The following is a 22,643-nucleotide window of genomic DNA, read 5'->3' on the forward strand; positions in this document are numbered from 1 at the left end:
GGTCAACTAATCTCTGACAAAGGAGGCAAGGATATACAATGGAGAAAAGACAGTCTCTTCAATAAGTGGTGCTGGGAAAACTGGACAGCTACATGTAAAAGAATGAAATTAGAACACTCCCTAGCACCCTACACAAAAATAAACTCTAAATGGATTAAAGACCTAATTATAAGACCGGTCACTATAAAACTCTTAGAGGAAAACTTAGGAAGAACACTCTTTGGCATAAATCACAGCAAGATCTTTTTTTGACCCACCTCCTAGAGTAATGGAAATAAAAACAAAAATAAACAAATGAGACCTAATGAAACTTCAAAGCTTTTGCACAGTAAAGGAAACTATAAACAAATGAAAAGACAACCCTCAGAATGGGAAAAAATATTTGCAAATGAATCAATGGACAAAGGATTAATCTCCCAAATATATAAACAGCTCATGCAGCTCAATATTAAAAAAACAAACAACCCAATCAAGAAATGGGCAGAAGACCTAAATTGACATTTCTCCAAAGAAGATATACAGATGGCTAAGAAGCACATGAAAAGCTGCTCAACGTCACTAATTATTAGAGAAATGCAAATCAAAACTACAATGAGGGGCTTCCCTAGTGGCGCAGTGGTTGAGAGTCCGCCTGCCAATGCAGGGGACACGGGTTCGTGCCCCAGTCCGGGGAGATTCCACATGCCACAGAGCAGCTGGGCCCGTGAGCCATGGCCACTGAGCCTGTGCATCCGGAGCCTTTGCTCCGCAACGGGAGAGGCCACAACAGTGAGAGGCCCGTGTTCCGCAAATTAAAGAAAAAGAAAAAAAGAAGAAAAAAAAAAACTACAATGAGGTATTGCCTCACACCAGTTAGAATGGTCATCATCAGAAAATCTACAAACAACAAATGCTGGAGAGGGTGTGGAGGAAGGGGAACCCTCTTGTACTGCTGGTGGGAATGTAAATTGATACAGCCACTATGGAGAACAATATGGAACTTCCTTAAAAAACTAAAAATAGAACTACCATATGACACAGCAATCCCACTACTGGGCATATACCCTGAGCAAGCCATAATTCAAAAAGACACATGCACCCCAATGTTCATTGCAGCACTATTTACAATAGCCAGGTCATGGAATCAACCGAAATCCCCATCAACAGATGAATGGATAAAGAAGATGTGGTACATATATACAATGGCATATTACTCAGCCATAAAAAGGAACAAAACTGAGTCTTTTGTAGAGACATGGATGGGCCTAGAGACTGTCATACAGAGTGAAGTAGGTCAGAAAGAGAAAAACAAATATCATATAGTAACACATATATGTGGAATGTAGAAAAATGGTACAGATGAACTGGTTCGCAAGGTGGAAATAGAGACATAGATGTAGAAAACAAACATATGGACACCAAGGGGGAAAGTGGGGCTGAGGTTGGTGGTGGTGGGATGAATTGGGAGGTTGGGATTGACATATATGCACTAATATGTATAAAATAGGTAACTAATAAGAACCTGCTGTATAAAAGAAAAAGTTATGTTTAGTTTTCAGCCTCATGTAGCTATTTAGAATGGAATATTTTGAGTATGGATGTGTATTATTACTGTAAATTAATGCTTTTCAGCCAGGTAATAATAGCTGTACAAACATTAGCTTAAATATTTCAAAAACTGTTGTAGAAATTGTTCATTTGCCCACAGAAATGTTGCGCAGCATAACTGTGTATCTATTTATCTATCTGTTCCCCTGCCTGTGTATCTTTTCACATACACATTTGGCTGGGTTTATAGCAATTCAATTGTTAGTATTGGTTACTCAATACGAGAAAGGCTTCACAATCTTTGAACAATTTTTGAAAAGAGAAAATGAATTTTGACTTTACATTTCAGTTGGTTAAAAAAAATTCATTCAAAACATGGGTTCCATATGTAACATATAACAATAAAAATTGTGCTGTGGAAACACTGTCAAGTACTGTGCCCTCCAAAACATGGATTAGGTTGTGGCTTCTGGCTAATGTGTGTTTAAAAATGCTGCTACACAAGTAAGTATCACTACCTTAGAACCTGGTAGAAATTGCTCTTCTTGGGGAAGTGTTGTGTTCCTTTCTCAATCTGACTTTGCCTCTGGAATTCGTGGCTCACACTGGAACTTTTCAGCTTTCAGAGCCCTCTGGGCGTGTTCTCAGCTCCTGGAGGCTGTTTATGGCTACTGACCTTTGCTCCCTCAATTTGTTGTGCCGTGCAGTGTCCTTTTGGCACTGCTGCTGGTCCAAAGTCAGTACTGCATGCTTTATGCCAGGTAGATCCCCAAAGCAGTGGCAGGAACATAAATTGACACCAGGTTCTCTAGGTCTCTAAAGAAGGGATAATGACGAAATCCTTTGTGGGGAGAAAGAAGGAGAAGATTCCTTTCTAAATAGTACAAGAATACAAATAACTATCAAATTCTAGAAACATTCAATATGACTTTAGATAATCAAATGGTAAACTTTCAGGGAAAACATCAGGAATGCGGTTGGGATGATAAATGTATATAAGATAGTCATTGGTGTGTTTAAAATGGAGGGTTTACTATGTGCCTGACGGCCTTCTAGATCCTGTTGATTCCATGATGAACAAAATAGAGAAAGTTTCTGTCCACGTGGAGCTTATGTTCTATTGAGGGAGACAGGCAATAAATATGAACAAATTTAGGTGATATCAGGTAGTGATAAAATACTGTGAAGAAAAATTAAAATACTTGTATTGGCCACTAGATGGAGCTCATTGCTCTCTTCATTTCTTTCACCAATCGCCTGAAAAAGAAGCTGAGTGCATGATACACTATTGTCATGTTATATTTTGGGGCAAGGTGATAGACCTTTTGTTTCCTCAGTTTGTCTCTCTTCCTATTTCTCCCTCCCAATTTGGATTTTTTTTCTACTAATTGATTGATAAGGGGAAACATGGTTAAGACATATTAAGGCATCATCTCAGATATCTTGGTATAGGTGGATTAGATCAACTCCCTAAATCATAGAAATCCTCTCCCCTCAGTTTCCTGGGTATTTAACTTCCTGCATTTATTTGTTTAATATCTGTATTCACCATTAGACTGTTAGCTCCTTAAGAGAGAGACTTCAACTGTGTTTCTCAGTCCTTGGCAGAGTACAAATTTTTGAATGGATGAATCCCTTTAGTCTGAACAATTCCTGATTTCCAGGTAGTCTCATTTAACTTTATAGGGGGATCGTTTTGGAGTTAGGTTGGAAAAAAATCTCCACAATAAAAACTGGGTGAGTTTGCCTGTCTTGTGTTCTATGACTGACCCTCTGTCAAGGACCTCCCAGTAGATGGGAAGAGTGGGATATGTGTGTTTGTATATATAGGCAAATTATTTGGCATTCTGAGTTCCTGCCCATATTTTTTCCTCTTTCTATTTGGATAAAAGCCCAATGCAACAATGGATGTATTTATAGTCCATTGGTTAATCTCATTTGAACTTAACCAATGTTAGGCACATGCTTTTGTCAGGGTTAACTCTAGAAAAAGGGTCTTAAAACTTCTACTCTTCAGAGAGTGGAAGGGTCATTGTGAAAACTACTAGGGAGGTGGAATCTATCCTATAATCTCTTGGTCTTAGATTGGTTTTCAACACCTATACATGTTTTGTTAGATTTACACCGTAAGTATTCATTTTTGGTAGCTATTGTAAATGGTATTCATTTTTCAGTTTTGGTCTACTGTGGTTCATTGCTTGTATATAGAAATACAATTGAAGGTAGATTTTTGTGTCTTGATCTTGTGGGTTACAACCTTGTTAAACTCACTTATTAGTTCTAAGAGGTAGATTTCCTGGGACTTTCTATATGGATGATCTTGTTGTTGGAGAATAAGGACATTCTATTTTATCCTTTCTGATCTATGTGCCTTTTGTTTCTTTTTCTTCCTATATTATGCTAAGACTTTCAGTATAACGTTGAACTGGACTGGTGAAAGCAGACATCCTTGCTTTTTCCTTTAGTAGGGGCCAAGCACTCAGTTTTTGATCATTAAATATGATGTCACCTATAGGTTTTTTGTAGATGCCTTTTATCAGCTTGAAGAAGTTCATTTTTACTCTAGTTTGCTGGGAATTTTATCATGGTAGGTGTTTTGTCAAGGTTTTTCTGCATCTATTTATATAACTAAGTGGTTTTCTTTCTTCAGACTTTTAGTAGGGTGAATTGCCTTAATTGATTTTTTAACTACTCTTGCATTCACAGAAGGAACCCCACTTGGTCGAGGTGCATTATGTTTATGTATTGCTGGATTTCACTTGCTAATATTTTGTTGAGGATTTTTGCATATATTTTCATAAGGATAATGGTCTTTAGTTTTCTTTTCTTTCGTTTTTCTTACATCTTTATTGGAGTATAATTTCTTTACAATGTTGTGTTAGTTTCTGCTTTATAACAAAGTGAATCAGTTATACATATACCTATGTTCCCATATCTCTTCCCTCTTGCATCTCCATCCCTCCCACCCTCCCTATCTCACCCCTCTAGGTGGTCACAAACCACCTAGCAGATCTCCCTGTGCTGTGCGACTGCTTCCCACTAGCTATCTATTTTACGTTTAGTAGTGTATATATGTCCATGCCACAACGTATCTTCTCAAAGAACCAGCTTTTAGTTTTATTGATCTTTGATATTGTTTCCTTCATTTCTTTTTCATTTTTTTCTGATCTGATCTTTATGATTTCTTTCCTTCTGCTACCTTTGGGGTTTTTTTGTTCTTCTTTCTCTAATTGCTTTAGGAGCAAAGTTAGGTTGTTTATTCGAGACATTTCCTATTTCTTAAGGTAGGATTGTATTGCTATAAACTTCCTTCTTAGAACTGCTTTTGCTGCATCCCATAGGTTTTAGTAATTATTAAGAAAAAAAATATTTTTAAGTTAAAAAAAAAAAAGAAAATGGACAGATAGAACCCTAGGACAAATGGTGAAAGCAAAGCTATACAGACAAAATCTCACACAGAAGCATACACACACACACTCACAAAAAGAGGAAAAGAGGAAAAAATCATAAATCTTGCTCTCAAAGTCCACCTCCTCAATTTGGGATGATTCTTTGCCTATTCAAGTATTCCACAGATGCAGGGTACATCAAGTTGATTGTGGAGCTTTAATCCGCTGCTCCTGAGGCTGCTGCAGAGATTTCCCTTTCTCTTCTTTGTTCGCACAGCTCCTGGGGTTCAGCTTTGGATTTGGCCCCGCCTCTGCACGTAGGTCGCCAAAAAAAAGAAAATGGACAGATAGAACCCTAGGACAAATGGTGAAAGCAAAGCTATACAGACAAAATCTCACACAGAAGCATACACACACACACTCACAAAAAGAGGAAAAGAGGAAAAAATCATAAATGTTGCTCTTAAAGTCCACCTCCTCAGTTTGGGATTCGTTGTCTATTCAGGTATTCCACAGATGCAGGGTACATCAAGTTGATTGTGAAGTTTTAATCTGCTGCTCCTGAGGCTGCTGGGAGAGATTTCCCTTTCTCTTCTGTGTTCGCACAGCTCCCGGGGTTCAGCTTTGGATTTGGCCCCGCCTTTGCGTGTAGGTCGCTGGAGGGCATCTGTTCATCGCTCAGACAGGACGGGGTTAAAGGAGCCGCTGATTCGGGGTCTCTGGCTCACTCAGGCTGGGGGGAGGGATGGGTACGGAGTGTGGGGCGAGCCTGCGGCGGCAGAGGCTGACGTGACGTTGCACCAGCCTGAGGCGCGCCGTGCGTTCTCCCAGGGAAGTTGTCCCTGGATCCCGGGAACCTGGCTGTGGCAGGCTGCACAGGCTCCTGGGAAGGGGGTTGTGGACAGTGACCTGTGCTCGCACACAAGCTTCCTGGTGGCGGCAGCAGCAGCCTTAGCGTCTCATGCCCGTCTATGGGGTCTGCGCTGTTAGCCACGGCTCGCGCCTGTCTCTGGAGCTCTTTTAAGCAGCACTCTTAATCCCCTCTCCTCGCGCACCAGGAAACAAAGAGGTAAGAAAGAGTCTCTTGCCTCTTCGGCAGTTCCAGACTTTTCCCCGGACTTCCTCCTGGCTAGCCGTGGTGCACTAACCCCCTGCAGGCTGTGTTCAAGCCGCCAACCCCAGTCCTCTCCCGGCGCTCCGACCAAAGCCCGAGCCTCAGCTTCCAGCCCTGCCCGCCCTGGCGGGTGAGCAGACAAGCCTCTTGGCCTGGTGAGTGCTGGTCGCACCGATCCTCTGTGCAGGAGTCTCTCTGCACCCCTGTAGCTGCGCTCTCCTCCGAGGCTCCGAAGCTTCCCCCTTCCACCACCGACAGTCTCCAACCGTGAAGGGGCTTCTAGTGTGTGGAAACCTTTCCTCCTTCACAGCTCCCTCCCACTAGTGCACGTCCCTTCCCTATTCTTTTGTCTCTGTTTATTCTTTTTTCTTTTGCCCTCCCCAGGTACGTGGGGGAGTTTCTTGCCTTTTAGGAGGTCTGAGGTCTTCTGCCAGCGTTCAGTAGGTGTTCTGTAGGAGTTGTTCCCCGTGTAGATGTATTTCTGATGTATCTGTGGGAGGGAAGGTGATTTCCGCGTCTTACTCTTCTGCCATCTTCCCCCTCTCTCAGTTTTCTTTTTTTTGTAGTGTTTTTGTCTGATTGTGGTATCAGAATAATGCTTCTCTTGTAGAATGAGTCAGGAAATCTTTCCTCTTCCACTTTGAATTGGTGTCATTTTTTTCTTTAAATGCTTGATAAAATTCCCCATTCATAAGGGACTATTTGGATTTGTAGAATTGTTTTCCAAAAGATTTTAAATGGTTTTATTGAGTTATAATGGACGTACAAAGAGCTACATACATTTAATGTAAAATTTGATGTGTTTGCACATATGGAAACACACACGATACAATCAAGGTAGCTGACATTTCCAACACCTCCCATAACCTCCCCCCACCTCCCTTTTTGTTTGCTGTAAGAACACTAAAAATGTGTTCTACTCTCTTAACACATTTAAAATGCACAATAGCGTATTTTTAACTCTAGGCATTATGTTTCACAGCAGATCTCAAGAACTTATTCATCTAGCATAACTGAAACTTTATACCCTTTGGACAATAAGTTCCCATTCTCACCCCTTCCCCAACTCCCTGCCTACCACTATTATATTCTCTGTTTCTATGAGTTTGATGATTTTAGATACCTCATATAAGTGAAGTCATAAAGTATTTGTCTTTTTGTAACTGGTTTATTTCACTTAGCATAATGTCCTCCAGGTTTATCCACGTTGCAAATGGCAAACTTTCCTTCTTAATTAAGGCTGAATAATATTCCTTGTATGTATCTATCACATTTTCTTTATTCAATAATCTGTTGACGGACACTTAGGTTTCTATATCTTGGCTGTTGTGAATAATGCTACAATGAAAGTGAGAATGCAGATATCTCTTTGAGATCCTGATTTAAATTCTTTTGCATATATACCCAGAAGTGGGATTGTTGGATCATACAGTAGTTCTATTTTTAATTTTTGTGAGGAACACCCACACTATCTCCATAGCTGATGCACCATTTTACATTCCTACTAACAGTGTTTGAAAGTTAAAATTTCACCACATCCTCGCCAACACTTGTAATCTTTTCAGGTTTTTAAAAAATAGTAACCATCTAATAGGTAAGAAATGATATCTCATTGTACTTTTAAAATCTTATTTATTTACATCTTTATTGGACTATAATTCCTTTAAAATGTTGTGTTATTTTCTGCTGTATAACAAAGTGAATCAGCTATATGTATACATATATCCCCTCCTTCCCACCCTCCCCATCCCACCCCTCTAGGTCACCACAAAGCGCTGAGCTGATCTCCCTGTGCTATGCAGCAGCTTCCCACTAGCTATCTATTTTACACATGGTAGTGTATACATGTCAATGCTACTCTCTCACTTCCTCCAGCCTCCCCTTCCCCCTATGTGTCCTCAAGTCCATTACCTACATCTGTATCTCTATTCCTGCCCTGCCACTAGGTTCATCAGTACCATTTTCCTAGATTCCATATATATGCATTAATATATGGTATTTGTTTTTCTCTTTCTAACTTCACTCTGTATGACAGACTCTAGGTCCATCCACCTCACTACAACTGATTCAGTTTCATTCCTTTTTATGGCTAATATTCCATTGTATATATATATAGCAAATTTTCTTTATCCATTCATCTGTCGATGAACATTTAGGTTGCTTCCATGTCCTGGCTATTGTAAATAGTGCCTTGAACTATTTATAATGAACTATTAATAATGAACATTGTAGCACATGTCTCTTTTTGAATTATGGTTTTCTCAGGGTATAATACCCAGTAGTGGGATTGCTGGATCATATGGTAGTTCTATTTTTAGTTTTTTAAGGAACCTCCATACTGTTCTCCATAGTGGCTATATCAATTTACATTCCCACCAACAGTGCAGGAGGGTTCCCTTTTCTCCACACCCTCTCCAGCATTTATTTTTTGTAGATTTTTTGATGATGGCAATTCTGACTGGTATGAATGAGGTGATAGCTCATTGTAGTTTTGAGTTGCATTTCTCTAATGATTAGTGATGTTGAGCATCCTTTCATGTATTTGTTGGCAATCTGTATATCTTCTTTGGAGAAATGTCTATTTAGGTCTTCTGCCCATTTTTGGATTGGGTAGTTTGTTCTTTTGATATTGAGCTGCATGAGCTGCTTGTATATTTTGGAGATTAATCTTTTGTCAGTTGCTGCGTTTGCAAATATTTTCTTCCATTCTGAGAGTTGTTTCTGTTATATAAAGCAAGGGTCTGCAGACTATGGCTTCTGAGTGCCACCTGTTTTTGAAAACAATGTACTCTGGGAACACAGCCATACCCACCCATTTATGTGTCATTAATGGCTGCTTTATGGCAGAGTTGAGTAGTTGAGTCAGAGACCATATGGCTCACAAAGCCATGAATAGTTACTATCCCATCTTTTACAGAAAAGTTAGCCAACTTTTGCTATATAAACTAGAACCTTATTTTTTTGGTGAAAAACTTTAAAAAATCAGAAATGTAAAGTCCAGTGAAGCATAATTTATTTCCAGATTGAAAATAATTCTTAATTGCTTTAAGAAACTTCAACCACATTCCTAGGGCTTTTGACAATTGTGATAAAGTCTATACTAAGTAATATCAAGAGCATTATTTTACTGGTCAAAAAAAGTAAAAAAACAACGCATATTCTCTTGGGGGAAAATAAGCAGGCTTTCAAGTATGCTTCTTAAGAATTGGGAAAAGATAGCCTAAACTCTAGGGTTATAAATGATCTAATAATTAATTTAGCTCAGTTTTCTAACATATTGTCAGTCATCATTTCAAGTTCATCTTTGCAAATTATAAATTACTACAAACACACAATGTATACTTGTCATCATGTTACTATGTTTAGTCCAGGGTCACTTACCTAAAGTTCTAAAGAGTCCCATTACAGTTATAATCTGGGTGAACTGAGCAAGAAGGGAAAATTTCCTTCTTTAGCCCATTTATTTATGATCCAACTCATACTCATGCTAATGGCTTCTTCCATCTTCCTACAGACATTCTGTAGAGCTTCTAGATCACTATATAAGGTGATTTGCTTTAGCTTGGAATTCACCAGTAAGTGTTACCCATTCCCAGTGTCCAGGAATCACATCATTGCTGACAGACTGTGCAGTCTTGAAACAATGGGACACTGTATACTGTCTTCACTAAGAAGCTAGAATGGTTGTCCCTGATATTGGAACTTGTGGTGCACTTGGCCAAACTCATGACCAACTATGTCCCAAGACTTTAACCTAAGACTTTGCTCAGTGTCCACTTGTCTAACTCGTAGTCATCTGGAATAAGCAGCTCCTGGGTGGTACCAGGTTATGATACCTCCTGGGTTGGCACAGAGGTAAAATGCATCTTGTTACACAGTTTACAGTATTGTGAGGAAGATGGACATGATTTCAATTACAGTACTGCATGCCTTTGCAAATATTTAGTATAATAAAACTGTGAAATCTAAATATTATCAAGTGTGGTGACATTTTTCTTAATTTTAAACTGCTTGAGTAATGCCTCTGATAAGAGTGACCAGGAAAACTCTAATTTTTAGTTCTTTAGCTTAGGCAACATTGCTTCCTTGGTTTTTTCATCTTCTTCTGGAGATTCTGTATTTCTTCATGAAGTCGTCTGTTCTCTTCTTGGAATCCTTCCTGTAGTAGTCGGCGCTGTTCCTAAAAATGTACAAATGGAGACTGAATAACGTGTCACATTAAGTAAATCTCTAACTTCTATCTAGTTTCCACATTCATAGATTTTTAAAAAAATATTTAATTTCTTCTTGAAATTTTCTCTACCATTAATTTCATTATACTTTCTCTTGGTCCTTCTAGCTCTGTGATTACTTTTTCTGAGTCAAGAAGGATTTGGGGCTTAAATCTCCCAATATGTTGGTGAACCTAATTACCAGTATTAATTTTTTTTGTCCCATTAATTGTACATAATCTTTGTCGGCAATCTTAATGAAATGTTTGGCTTCAGATCTTATCTATGCATTGTGATTTTTTTATGTACACACACACAACACAGAAATAAGTGAAGAATTTGCAAAATCTGATACAGTGTCTGAATCTTAGATCAGGGAATTTGATCTAAGCTTCCACAACTTGGTGGCAGGGGGGCAAAGTGCAGGTAAGGGAATCAGGGCCCCAGACAGACCATACTGGCTTTCTGCACATAATTCCCAGCTCAAAACATACTAGGAGCAGGACAAAGAAAACAGGTAGGAGTGATAGACTGACACAATGGTGTGAGAGTTGAGTCCTTCTGCTTATGAAGGTTCTCTTAGAGCTAAAATCTGTGACAGAAGAAAAATGCGTGGATTCCTCTAACTGGTGAAGACTGTTCAGATATCTTCCCAAGCATTGTGGCCCTATAAAAATTATTTAGTCTTGTCTGAACCTCTGTTTCGTCTCCTAAGTAATATGGACATAGCAGCTCTTGCTTCGTATAGTACTAAGCAAGAGATATGGATAAGACTTTTTTATAATATCTAGCAGATAATAGCTACCATGATTGGCAGATATAGTGGTAATAGACTGGGTGTGACATAACTGCAAATAAAACCTTTTAACAACCAGACATTGTAGGGGCCAGTTCAGGCTGGTAGATAGGGATTGAAAAGTACAAGTGGGCAAGCAAGGTCTTTCTTCTGGGCTTCATGTTCTCACTGCCATGCCAAGTTTGTAAACAGGGAGTGTGGAGAGAAAACAGAATAACAGGAACCTCAAGGTGATACAATTAAATACCTGAAGTTTGAGAGAGAGAGTTCTCTCTTGCTCTTCCAGCAACTGGGCCCTATCCCTCTCCATCTTCTCAGTCAGTTGTTTCACATGTTCCTGATAACTCTTTTCTTTCTGTTCCATCATCTGCTGATTCTTTATTTGCATTTCCTCCAGCATTTTTGCTGCAGCCTGTGCAGATTCAGCTTTCACACGTTCCACTGTCAGGAGGAAAAGGAAAAAGAAAAATGAATGTGGGTGACCATGTTGCTTCTTTCTTCCATGTACACTTAACCTGTCACTGTTGCTACTGACTGTGTATGCCCTACTCAAAAATGTCTTTAGCGAGTAAGAGGCATCTTTTCTCATCTTGCTATAGTTTAAGGATCCTAGGCTCACCCAGCCAAATTAATTAGAACTTTTAAGCGCTTTCAAGGCTGTCTAGTCTCTTGACTCGCTCCTCACCTTCAATCAACTTGTCCTTCTCTGAGAGAGTCTGGTCTGTCTGTAGAATTGCAGCAGTCACAGACTCCTTGGACTTCAAGTATTCCTGAAGAATTTCTTCAGCCTAGGACCCAGAAAAGAATGGGGTTGGTAATAGGAAATAGCTGTAAGCACTTATTCCTGTTTGCCCACCATCTTGCCCTCTAGGAACTGCTCCTCTTGGTCTTGGCATGCCTGGTGGTCAAGATTCCCTGTCACTGGGGTGAGCACATGCTCCAGGCTGGCCAAGCATGACAGCTTCCTGAGCATAATCTTTATAAGAGATTGATATAGATATAAATAGTGATTCTCTGTTCTTTTAGACTGAGGGCTCTAATTTTGGAGCTGTTGGCACTGTGGTCTCATATGGGGTGAACTTGTTGGAGAATGAAGCCATCATTGAGAAAGCAGATCAGAAAAAGGGATGGAGGGAGAATGGGAGGGAGGGAAGTGTGAGGTTGAGGGGAGGAACATGCAGAGAGATAAATGATGACATTATTTGAAATTTTGGATACATCTGATAATCCAATTTGTAACTCAGTTGTTAATTGAGTGCACTCTTTTGGATGAGCACATAGGATATATCTGGTATAACAGGCTCCCTGTATGTGTTATTAAATGAGAGCATGAATGCTGTCGGTCCTGTAATTGCGCATCTGTGTGCAATACGCTTGGTCATGTTGTTTCAAGGAACACGTCAGCAACTTCCCAGAATCAATTTTGGTTACCTGTATTCCCTTCCTGGGCTCCTGAAGATACTTTTTCTTCAGCTCTTGTATCTTTTCAATGAAGAGGCGATAGCCTCCTGGTTTAGAATAAATCCCCTCTTTCACACCTTCTTCTAGAGGACTGAAAATATCCTTAAGTAAAGCTGAGCAACGATCTGATGATGCTTTAAGATTCTTTTTACAAAAGTCATCTCGCTTTTCATCTAGCTGGGCCTTTAATGTAAAAAATAGGAAGTAAAAGGAATAGTGAAAAGATGTTAACTTGACCTCAGAATTTCTGGAAAGTCTTCTCAAAAAAATAAAAATATAAAAGGTCTGTGACCCCCTAGAAGAACTTACAGGCACTCAGCAACACCATATCCTTCCTGCTGATCCTGACTTTCTACAAAGGTCCCTTTCACCATGGAGGTGACCTTCAGAGCAGAGATTACTAGCTATATACTACACCTTTGGAGATAAACTCCTGCTTTTCAAACTGGACCAGTGATTGCATATGCAATAAATGTGGCTCAACATAAGCCTGCTCATGATAACTAAGGCTAAAATTTTCTTTGTTTTTGGCCAAAATATCCAATCAGCCTGATAACAATGAGCAGGTAATTTGATTAGAAGCTCTGATTGTTACTTATATGTATGTAATGAAATTATAGGGAAGAATATTAGTTTATTCATGAAAGAAAAAAGTTTCAATGCACCATAATAAAGTATATCATAGGGCTTGCCTGGTGGCACAGTGGTTGAGAGTCCGCCTGCCGATGCAGGGGACACGGGTTCGTGCCCCAGTGCGGGAAGATCCCACATTCCACGGAGCAGCTGGGCCTGTGAGCCATGGCTGCTGAGCCTGCGCGTCCGAAGCCTGAGCTCCGCAACGGGGGAGGCTGCAAGAGTGAGAGGCCCGCGTACCGCAAAAAAAAGGAAAAAGGATATCATAATAAAATTGGTTCCTCTTATGATAATAACAAATAGTGTTTGTCACCATTTAAAAGTCTAGTAAAAATTGCTTTTCTCAAAATAAGCACCCATTTCATTTTCTAGTAGTACTTTACTTTCCAAGAGCCTAATCTGTATAAACTTAAGAAAAAAATTACCGCTAATTCCTTTTGAAATAAATGGTCTATATCTTTCCAGGACATCCTCATGAAGACTTCAATGGCCTCCTTCTCAATAGTCCTGTGCAGGTCCAGCAGCTCCTGGAGGGTTTCCGTGGGCAGCTGCAGCTTCTGATCCATCTGCTGGTCATAGTGGGCAATGGCCTTTTTCACTGCAGCTGTGTTCTCGATCTCAGACAAGGCCAGGACTGCATTCTCCATGCAGGGCAGATCCCCACTATTGATGGCACTGACATAGGTCTGCACCAGGGCTTCTAGACCTACAAATAGAGAACAAATGACGATGTTTATTGTAGGAGGAGTGAGGAAACTTTCTATTCTGTGCAATTCTTATGATGTCTATTACCAACCATTTGCCTTACAGCATCAATGTCCTCAGTATCACCTGAAAACTGGCTAAAAATGCAGACTCTCAGCCTCTGCCCCAGTTCAACTGACTTAGACCCTCGTCTTTGGCAAGATCCTCAGGTGGTACATATGCACGTCAAAGGTTGAGAACCTCTGTTCTAGATAGCCTAGGCCTGTGTTTATTGAGTACATTTACTTCACCCCCAAGCATTGTTAGGACAGAAACCATATCTCTCTCATTTATGTCTGTATCATCAGCCCTGGTAGGTCCATGGGAAACATTCGATTAATATTTGTGGAACAAATCAAAAGGAGTCCTGCATTTTGTTTATTCTAGCAGAGCATTGTCCAGAAGAACTTTCTGTGATGATGGAAGTATTCTATATGTGCTGTCCAGTGTGGTAGCCACTACACATGTGTAGTGTGAGCCCTTGAGACACAGCTGTGTGATCAGAATGTTAAATTTCTTTAATTTTAATTAGTTTACATTTAAATTTAGATAGCTGCACTTATCTAGTGACAACCATATTGCACAGGGAAGGTCCAGATTACTAGGACAGTTTTAAGCTTTTAGGGCTATTTTCCTTTAGCCTTTTCTATCTTTCCTCACCTAAGAATTGTGACTAATAAAACCTGTTAGAAGTGTTGGTGCCATCTAGAATTTAACACAATAATAGCAGTAGATGTGCATTTTTCAAAGCGGAAGCTAGGTGGATGTTATTACACCATCTTTTCGTCTTAACCGTGAGAGTAAAGACTGGGAAGAGGACTCACGAGGTCCATTGACCTTGATGCCTCCTGAAAGGGTTTTAGTTTTGGAATTTCTAAAGATGTAGGAACAGAAGACTGCAGCTTGTTGCACAAATTCGGGGTCCAGCTTATCATCACACAGTTCCTCAAGCTGGCCCAGTTTCTTCCTATCAGTGGGCCGATCGAAGATAAAGCATTTCTTCTTTGGGAAGAACTTCCGGATACAGAGTCGAGGCAGATTAAAATTTTTATCTTTTTGACTGGTACCTGGAAGAAGATAAAAAGAATTTGCCTAATATAGGGGCTTGCAAACTTTTTCTGTAAAGGGCCAAACAGTAAATATTTTAGGCTTTGCAAGCCAGATGGTCTCTTTTCCAAGTACTCAATTCTACTACTGTAAGCATGAAAGCAGCCATAGACAGTCTATAAATGAATGGGCATAGCATGATTCCAATAAAACCTTATTTACAAAATCAGCTGGCAGGCTGGATTGGACATTATTTGCCTGTGAGCCATCCTTTGCCAACCCCTAGACTAGTGCATGGTTCATGCTTTTATTTATTTTCTTCAAATAAATTACCTATTCTACTCCATATTCTTTGGTTAATTACAGCACCACAAGCCCTAAGCAAGGATATAATGTAAGTCTAATCACAGCACAGGGAAAGGTGAAAGAAATGAAACCTGTTCTTAAAACAGGGAGAAAATCAAATCAAATCTATTCATTCAGATAATAAACAAGTGTTAATTCTTAGTAATCTCCCCCTGAGAAGAAATAGAAACTATAAATATAAGAAAACTGTTGATAGAAAACTAAAGAACGATAGTTTTTTAGTGTTTTGTCATCCCATTTACCAATTCTAAGTTCCCTTTACCTTTCTTAAGCTTGAGTGAATTCTCCAGGTACTCATCTGCTGTGATGGATTGTCCATCTGCCTCCAAGTCTAGGGAGAAATCCCTCAGTGTCCATACAAAGTCTGGAAAGAAGCTCACAAAGTCAGCTGAATCCTCAACCCCATCCACATCAGGTGAAGCTTTTGCCCTGATTCTATCTGTGAGCTCCGTCACATAGCTGAGCAGCAAATTAAGGAAAACTGGCATAAAAGGACAGCGCCCGCCACACTATATTAGTTACATATACAAAACCCTTGTTTCGCCTTTGTTCTTAACCCAAGTATCAATTCTTCAGTAGGTATTGATAGGTAGGATTTTCCCCCTGCCCTTGAATTATTTTTTATGTTTCTCTTTTTGTGCTTGGTTCACAAGGACTCACAGTTAGGCAGCTGTTTTTATTAATACTGGTCTCCCCTCTGACTCTGACTCTGATGCTGGTTTGAACCCAAAATAGATACTGAAGTTGGTCCATGGCCTGCTGGTTGATGGTTCCCATACTATTGTACACAAAAGTGCTGCTCAGGAGTATTGCTAGGGCAAATATCCAGGAGTCGTTCTGGTTGTCACCCTGGAAATCAGAGTACATTTGGACCAGGATTATTTTTCATTCTCATGGCACTTTTCAGATCAGCAGTAGTAAAAGGATGCTCATTTAATTAGAGTTTTTTTTAGACTAACGCCCTATACGAGGAAACCAAATCCAAGCAAAAATGATAGTTAGTAGGACTTGAACTTTGAATAGTTTTCTGATTAGTGTTTTTGGTTTACCCTGATTCTCACTAGACCCTCTTATAATCATTGGTAGATAATTGCAAACAAATAGTCATTGCTTGTGGGCATTCTAAGGCCTTAAATATAATTTAAATGTAAACTTTTCTCTTTATTTTTACAGAACAATTGTCTTAATATAAGGGTAATAATACATGTATCTATCTCACTGAGCAATTGTTGTGCATCTAACACTTTCCATTACTTATCTTTTAAGTATTCAAAACAATACTATGAGGCAAATGTAGATCTATTACATCTGTTTTACAGATAAGAAAGCTGAGGTTAGAAGAGATCAAATAATTTGCTAAGATCATTGAATTACTGACAGACTTTAAATTTAAAGCCAAGGGTATGGGACTTCAGAACCTAAATCCTTAACTAAAGTTCTTTGCAGGATAACATTCATTATGTTGAATTTATTTGTATTCCCTTTATGCATCTGGGTTAACTGGCTTAGCTTACAGCCTTTTAATAATTAGAATAGTGTCGACTGACCACTATGCTCTTCTTCTAGGATTCTGCCTTATGAATATTTTCCTGACCCCGCATTGCTAAACTGGGTCTCATGGCATGTAAACAGAAATGAAAAAACGTGGTTAAGTGCAAGTTCTTATTTAAAGAAAAATTAAATAGTGTAGAGAATATTCAGACATGAGGGGCTTAGTCCAAATTTGAATCCTCAGTCCTTACCTTCTCCACATCCCCCAGGCCCTCAGTATCAAGCAGAACTAGAGTACGTTCTGGCTTCTTGGGGTGAGGCACACACCACATCCAGATGCCCTTCGTGTGAGACTGCACCGTGGAGCCCAGGGAAAAACCTGCAGGGGGGCATGGGGTTAAGAAAGGGTGGAGTTTTAATAGCAGATGGATCTTGAAATTGAGATAATAGTTAACAACATCAAGGTTTAAAGAGACCAATGAAAACATAATCAATATTGATCTTAATTGCAACCAGAAAAAGAGAGAAATTAGAACATTCAGTACAAACTGAAATATTTATTTTACCTTAAAGATCAGTATAAGCTTGATGTTAATCCACATACATTTTAGTAAATGTTTTATTGTTTATTATTATCTGTATTAATTTTCTTTATTACTACCTGACTCCTTCCAGAAAGGCATATTTATACTTTAAAGAGAAAATTAAGGCAAAGTGGTGAGAAAGAGTTGACTCTTATCGTCCAGCACAGAGTAAATAAGAAACCCATCACTGTATTGAAAGTTAGCTTTCAATATTCCTCCCAGGTCTCTAACTTCCTCTCCTCACATCACTGTTCTGCACGCTGTGTGTGTGGTTGGCAGAAGGGACTCGGCTGGTCTTTGCTGGTGCCACTCACCCTTGTTCTCCCCAGCCAGCTTGTTCATCAGGTAGGATTTACCGGTGCGGTAGAGGCCCACGATAGCCACCACCACAACGGGCTGCTGAATGGCAGACAGGATCTTCAGAGCTTTCGGATTAACCAACAGTCGCCCATTAGTGTTCTCGATGAGGCACTCTGGGCCTGACATGTGGGTCTCTGAGGCCATGTTCCCTTGTCTGCAGGGGAAGAGATGGGATGAATTAGAATTTCTGGTCTAAGCAGATCAAGAGCTTTCACAAGGTTATTTTGCATTCAGAAGGAGGAATCATAAAATCCCCCAACATGACCTAGTTTTGTGTCAACAGTGACATAGATGAGGGAAAGACATTTTAGAAAGTTACAGAAGTATTATCAAAGTAGTCCATTAAAAAAATATTGGTATGACAGTGATTTATCAACATTCAACCACCCTCATGAACAAAATCTTGTATTTAGTTTACCATGGAAAACTTTTATTTTGGACTTTCATTTAAAAATTTATACTAGACATTAAATGTAAAATAGAATAAGATTCAGAGAGATTCGTTGTACATCCTGGCTATGTGTGAGAAATACAATATTTATTTATTTATTCACTAATTCTTACTATGAATAAAGAATTTCATGAATAAATGTTCATCACTTGATATATGTCTCTGAACAATTTCCAGTGATTTGAAATGTGTTTTTTCTCACTAGTTAGCCTTATTTTTACTGGGATAAGGGTCCACAGAACTTCTCACACTGCTATTCTAGAAGTGGAACTTACTTTAGCAAATTTTATAAAAATATGTGACCTTGTGAAACACATGGCTAGGGACCCTTCCAAAACCTTGGTATGGGCTTGTGGGAGCAAGGGGCTCTGAAACTTAAAATTTATTAGCTTCAAAATAAATTAGCCTCAAACTAAGTGGGGGTAAAGTGCACATCTGCGAATACTGCATGTTGCTAAAAATCGTATTTGTACGTGTGTGTGTGTGTGTGTGTGTGTGTGTGTGTAAGGGAACAAAAGGTAATGAAATAAATATTAAAAGATCAGGAGACAGATCAGGAGAACTAAAGAAGAAAGTTGTTGAAAGAAAATATCTATATTTCCAGCCATGCCTTCCAAGTTTTATGTTTTCTTCTTTTTTTCCATTTTGTAGAGGAGAAGTAGAAACAGGAAGAGGAGTAGGGGTAAAGAGGAGGGGATGGGGATGGAAAAGGGGAGGGGAAACTGAAAAGAAGAGAGAGGTGTCAGACAAGGTAGTTGATGAATAAGCTAATGCCAAGCCAAGGAATTCAGAGGAAGAGTTTGCAAAAGGCAAGATCAAAACTTCTTGAGAGCACAGAGAGGGCAAAGTAAACAAAGATGCTGCCTTCAGTGCTGCACCACAGTAGATTCTTTAAAGAGGAAGCTTTTTAGTAAAGTAGTGGGGCTGAATTCTGCTCCTAAGGGGTAAGGAGTGAGTTGACACAAGAAATTGGATCTAGTGAACTTGTGCTATTTCTAAAAGAAGAAGTCCACTTTGAAACAAAGTTCAAATGTAGGACTGAAGAGTATGGTATTTTCATGAATCTACACCTTTCATTTTGGGTTTCAGGTTTTGTTTTTTTTTTGTCTTTAACAGTGTCATGTAGCTGTTTCCACTGCATCTCATTTACTATTCTTTCCTTCTCATGAAAATAACCTATTTGTTGCCTTTTCAGTTTCTTAGCTGCAGTCACATCAGTATTGAACAAGTTGTATCAAAGACAATGGTAATTTTGGGGCTTCCCTGGTGGTGCAGTGGTTGAGAGTCGGCCTGCCGATGCAGAGCACATGGGGTCGTGCCCCGGTCCGGGAAGATCCCACATGCCGCAAAGGGGCTGGGCCCGTGAGCCATGGCCGCTGAGCCTGCGTGTCCGGAGCCTGTGCTCCGCAACGGGAGAGGCCACAACAGTGAGAGGCCCGCGTACCGCAAAAAAAAAAAAAAAAAAAAAAAAAAAGACAATGGTAATTTAATTGTGTCCCCAGTCAACACAGACAACATCAGCAAAGAGAAAAACAATACTAATGCATTTCAAGATCTTAGTGTAGCTCCATGTCCCTGGTGCCTAATTCTACACAAGCACAGTAATGACCCAGGGATGTGCTGCCACCTGGTAACACCAGGATTTCATCTGACCTCGTGCCCCACATTAGGCTCAGCTGAAACCTATTTTCATGCTGGTCATTTTTTAGAAAACTAACTAACCCTTAAAAATCCCTTCCCATCCCTGCACTAATCTTAACATGGGCTCCTTTTCCCAGAGCAAGGCTGCTTTAGCACTGGAGACAGAGCTGCTTTGAGGAAAAAGTAGAGTTCTTACCTGTTTTCTTCTCAGTTTAGGTGGAGTGGTTCTGTAACTTCTCTGTCTCTCACTAGACGGTTAGACTTTTATTTCACTCACCCAATGTCATGGGACTTGCCTGATTTCCTGTAGAGACCAGACAGAAGTGAAGCAACCTCTGGAAAAGATTTACAGTAATATGAAACTGAAAGCACTGAAAACAGAACAATGACTCAATAACCATAAAAGGAATTTTTGGAAGCTATCCTCTTTGGAGGGAACACGGGTTTGACACTACTTCTCAACTAGAGCCTTCACATTAATTTTTTTTGAAAGACATCTTAGAAACAATTTGGTGTTTAAAAAAGTGTCTATTAGATACTTAAATGTAATGGAATGTATCCCGGGATTGGGGGTCAGTTTGGGAAACCTAGAATGAGGAAGCATATTTTTAGTTTTAATTTCTTTAAATAATGGACACACTTACAGTGGACCTGGCTCCTCATTTGTGCATGCTGTAAGTGAGGAAAAGGACACACATTCGTGAACACGCAGCCCCTGGAACTTAATACCCAGTGCACAGGCTGGAAGGGGCTCCATGTGTTGCACATGTGTTCCAGGCTCAGTGCTGTCCGTTCTACATGGGTTAAATAATTGATATCTCATAACAAACATTTCCCCACCATTTTATAGAAACTGAGGCACAGAAAGATTTAATGTCTTGTCCCAAATCACAGCATTGTAAATAATCTGAACCGAATCATTCTTGATTCCAAACCCTCTTGTTAAGCCACTTCATTATACTGCCTTTCCATGTTTGCTCAGTGAATAGCAGAAGTAACAGTTTTATTTCTTGATTGCTTTCGAAGAGCTACACATGTTACATGTCTAATTCAATCCTGACTACAGTCATGCAAAATAAGCGGTATTGTCTCCATCTTGCAGGAGGCTTGAGGGAGGGTAAAATAATATGCCTGTTCAGATTCATTAAGCAAGTTATAGAGGTAGGATGCAAAGTTGAACCTCTGTTTACCCTTAAACTATGTTTTTTCTCCGCCTGAACAATGTTTCTGAAGGAAGGAATAGGGAAGTGAGGAGAAAGGGAGATATCTATAAGTTTCTCTCCTGATCTCATAGTATAAGTGCATTTCTCCACACCTGGAAGCCAGTGTCTGAAATTTAACAAATAAAGTACACTCCTTTCTTTCCGTCTTTGCCATTATCTTTTATAAAGTGTCTCTGAGTAAGTAGCACTTTAACTTGCTTTGAAAAATGTGATTTATCTGGGTCTTTCAGTTGCTGGAACACACCTAGTTTCTTCCTTTCTTAGCGGTCTATGTACAGCAATTTTCTGCATCTGGAACTTTCTTACCCCTGATCTTGGCAAGATTGGTTCCTTCTTATTCTACTGGTCTCGGCTAAATGGCATCTTCTCACTGAGGTCTTCCATGTAAGTTAATCTCCAACCCATCACCTTTTTTTTTTCTTCTTCTTCTTCTTTTTGCGGTACGCGGGCCTCTCACTGTTGTGGCCTCTCCCGTTGCGGAGCACAGGCTCCAGACACGCAGGCTCAGCGGCCATGGCTCACGGGCCCAGCCACTCCACGGCATGTGGGCTCTTCCCGGACCGGGGCACGAACCCGTGTCCCCTGCATCGGGAGGCGGACTCCCAACCACTGCATCACCAGGGAAGCCCCTTGCTTTTTTTTTTTTTTTACTTTTCCCTATGACTACCTGAAATTCAACTTCATAAAAACAGGGACCTCATGTGTTCACAGGTGTGTGTCTCCAGCAATTAAAACAGAGTTTGGAAGAGAGTATAAGCTCAATGGATATTATGTGTGACTAAATATAAAATGGCTCCAAATATGAAGGTTACCCCACATTTTTCTAATTTGAAGTGTAGAAGAAATAGTAAAATGCCTAAGTAAAGTATTTTGTCAATTTAGTTATACTTTTAAAATTATATATTTTATGTATATATAATATTGATATGTTGGTTTTTTCTTACATTTTGTAAAATAACTTTTAAATTGAAATACAGTTGACATACAATATTATATTAGTGTCAGGTGTACTACATAATAATTTGACATGTGCATACATTATGAAATGATCACCACAATAAGTCTGTAACCACCTGTCCTCATACAAAGTTATTAAAATATCACTGACCATATTCCTTATGCTGTATATTACATCCCTGTGGTTTATGCATTGTATAACTAGAGGTATGTACCTCTTAATCCCCTTCACCCTTTTGCCCACCATGGCTCTGTATTTGCAAAAGTGGACTGAAACACTCTGGTGCTGTAGCCTTATTAACTATACTAACATTCTGATAGGTCATTTTATAAATTAAAAGTCTCTGGCTCTCCTCTACTTTTTCTCATGAGAAGGAGTTTTCTTATGTCAATTAAGGCCAACTTGCAACTATTTTATTGAACACATGCCAGTGGAAAGCAAAAGCAAAAATAAACTTAGTTTCTCAGAAATTGACTAGGTGTTAGGAAGCCAGCTCCTTCCTGATTGTCACAGGAAAGAGAAACTGACTCCTAGATACAATTTTTAGTTAATTGCTTTCATTTTGGAGTATGGATTGTTGCTTTATTTATTTAAAACTCTTTTTTAGTCTTTCAGTATTATTGTGCAGTTTTCTACATTTCAGTTCA

General features: G+C 39.5%; 1 protein-coding gene across 3 annotated transcripts; it reads right to left on the reverse strand.

Moving 5' to 3' along the window:
* Positions 1–9,021: 9,021 nt before the first annotated feature.
* On the reverse strand, positions 9,022–20,100 carry LOC112398839 (guanylate-binding protein 1-like). 3 transcript variants are annotated; one of them, XM_024743592.1, is made up of 11 exons: positions 20,012–20,100; positions 17,678–17,877; positions 17,031–17,158; positions 16,028–16,137; positions 15,551–15,747; positions 14,700–14,942; positions 13,557–13,837; positions 12,469–12,681; positions 11,723–11,825; positions 11,285–11,478; positions 9,022–10,210 (listed from the first exon to the last, which is right to left on the reverse strand). In XM_024743592.1, exons 2-11 carry the CDS (start codon positions 17,865–17,867, stop codon positions 10,094–10,096), a joined length of 1,776 nt encoding a protein of 591 aa, XP_024599360.1. In that variant the 5' UTR covers positions 17,868–17,877; positions 20,012–20,100; the 3' UTR covers positions 9,022–10,093. The 3 variants fall into 3 exon arrangements, with proteins under 3 accessions (XP_024599360.1, XP_024599362.1, XP_024599359.1); XM_024743594.1 differs by lacking the exon at positions 20,012–20,100 and adding an exon at positions 19,351–19,540 and having other exon boundaries at positions 10,071–10,210; XM_024743591.1 differs by lacking the exon at positions 20,012–20,100 and adding an exon at positions 19,438–19,493 and having other exon boundaries at positions 10,071–10,210.
* Positions 20,101–22,643: the final 2,543 nt, after the last annotated feature.

The sequence above is a fragment of the Neophocaena asiaeorientalis genome, unplaced genomic scaffold, assembly GCF_003031525.2.
Source record: "Neophocaena asiaeorientalis asiaeorientalis breed wild unplaced genomic scaffold, Neophocaena_asiaeorientalis_V1.1 scaffold317, whole genome shotgun sequence".
In the NCBI taxonomy this organism is placed as follows: Eukaryota; Metazoa; Chordata; class Mammalia; order Artiodactyla; family Phocoenidae; genus Neophocaena; species Neophocaena asiaeorientalis.

What these genes read in the sequence shown, in the direction of transcription:
- LOC112398839 (XM_024743592.1), bottom strand. Translation starts at nt 17,867, where the DNA reads ATGGCCTCAGAGACCCACATGTCAGGCCCAGAGTGCCTCATCGAGAAC. An exon ending in CATCAAGGTCAATGGACCTC is followed by an intron (nt 13,838 to 14,699) that starts GTGAGTCCTCTT and finishes CTCTATTTGTAG; the next exon opens with GTCTAGAAGCCCTGGTGCAG. An exon ending in GAAGGACAAGTTGATTGAAG is followed by an intron (nt 11,479 to 11,722) that starts GTGAGGAGCGAG and finishes TCCTCCTGACAG; the next exon opens with TGGAACGTGTGAAAGCTGAA.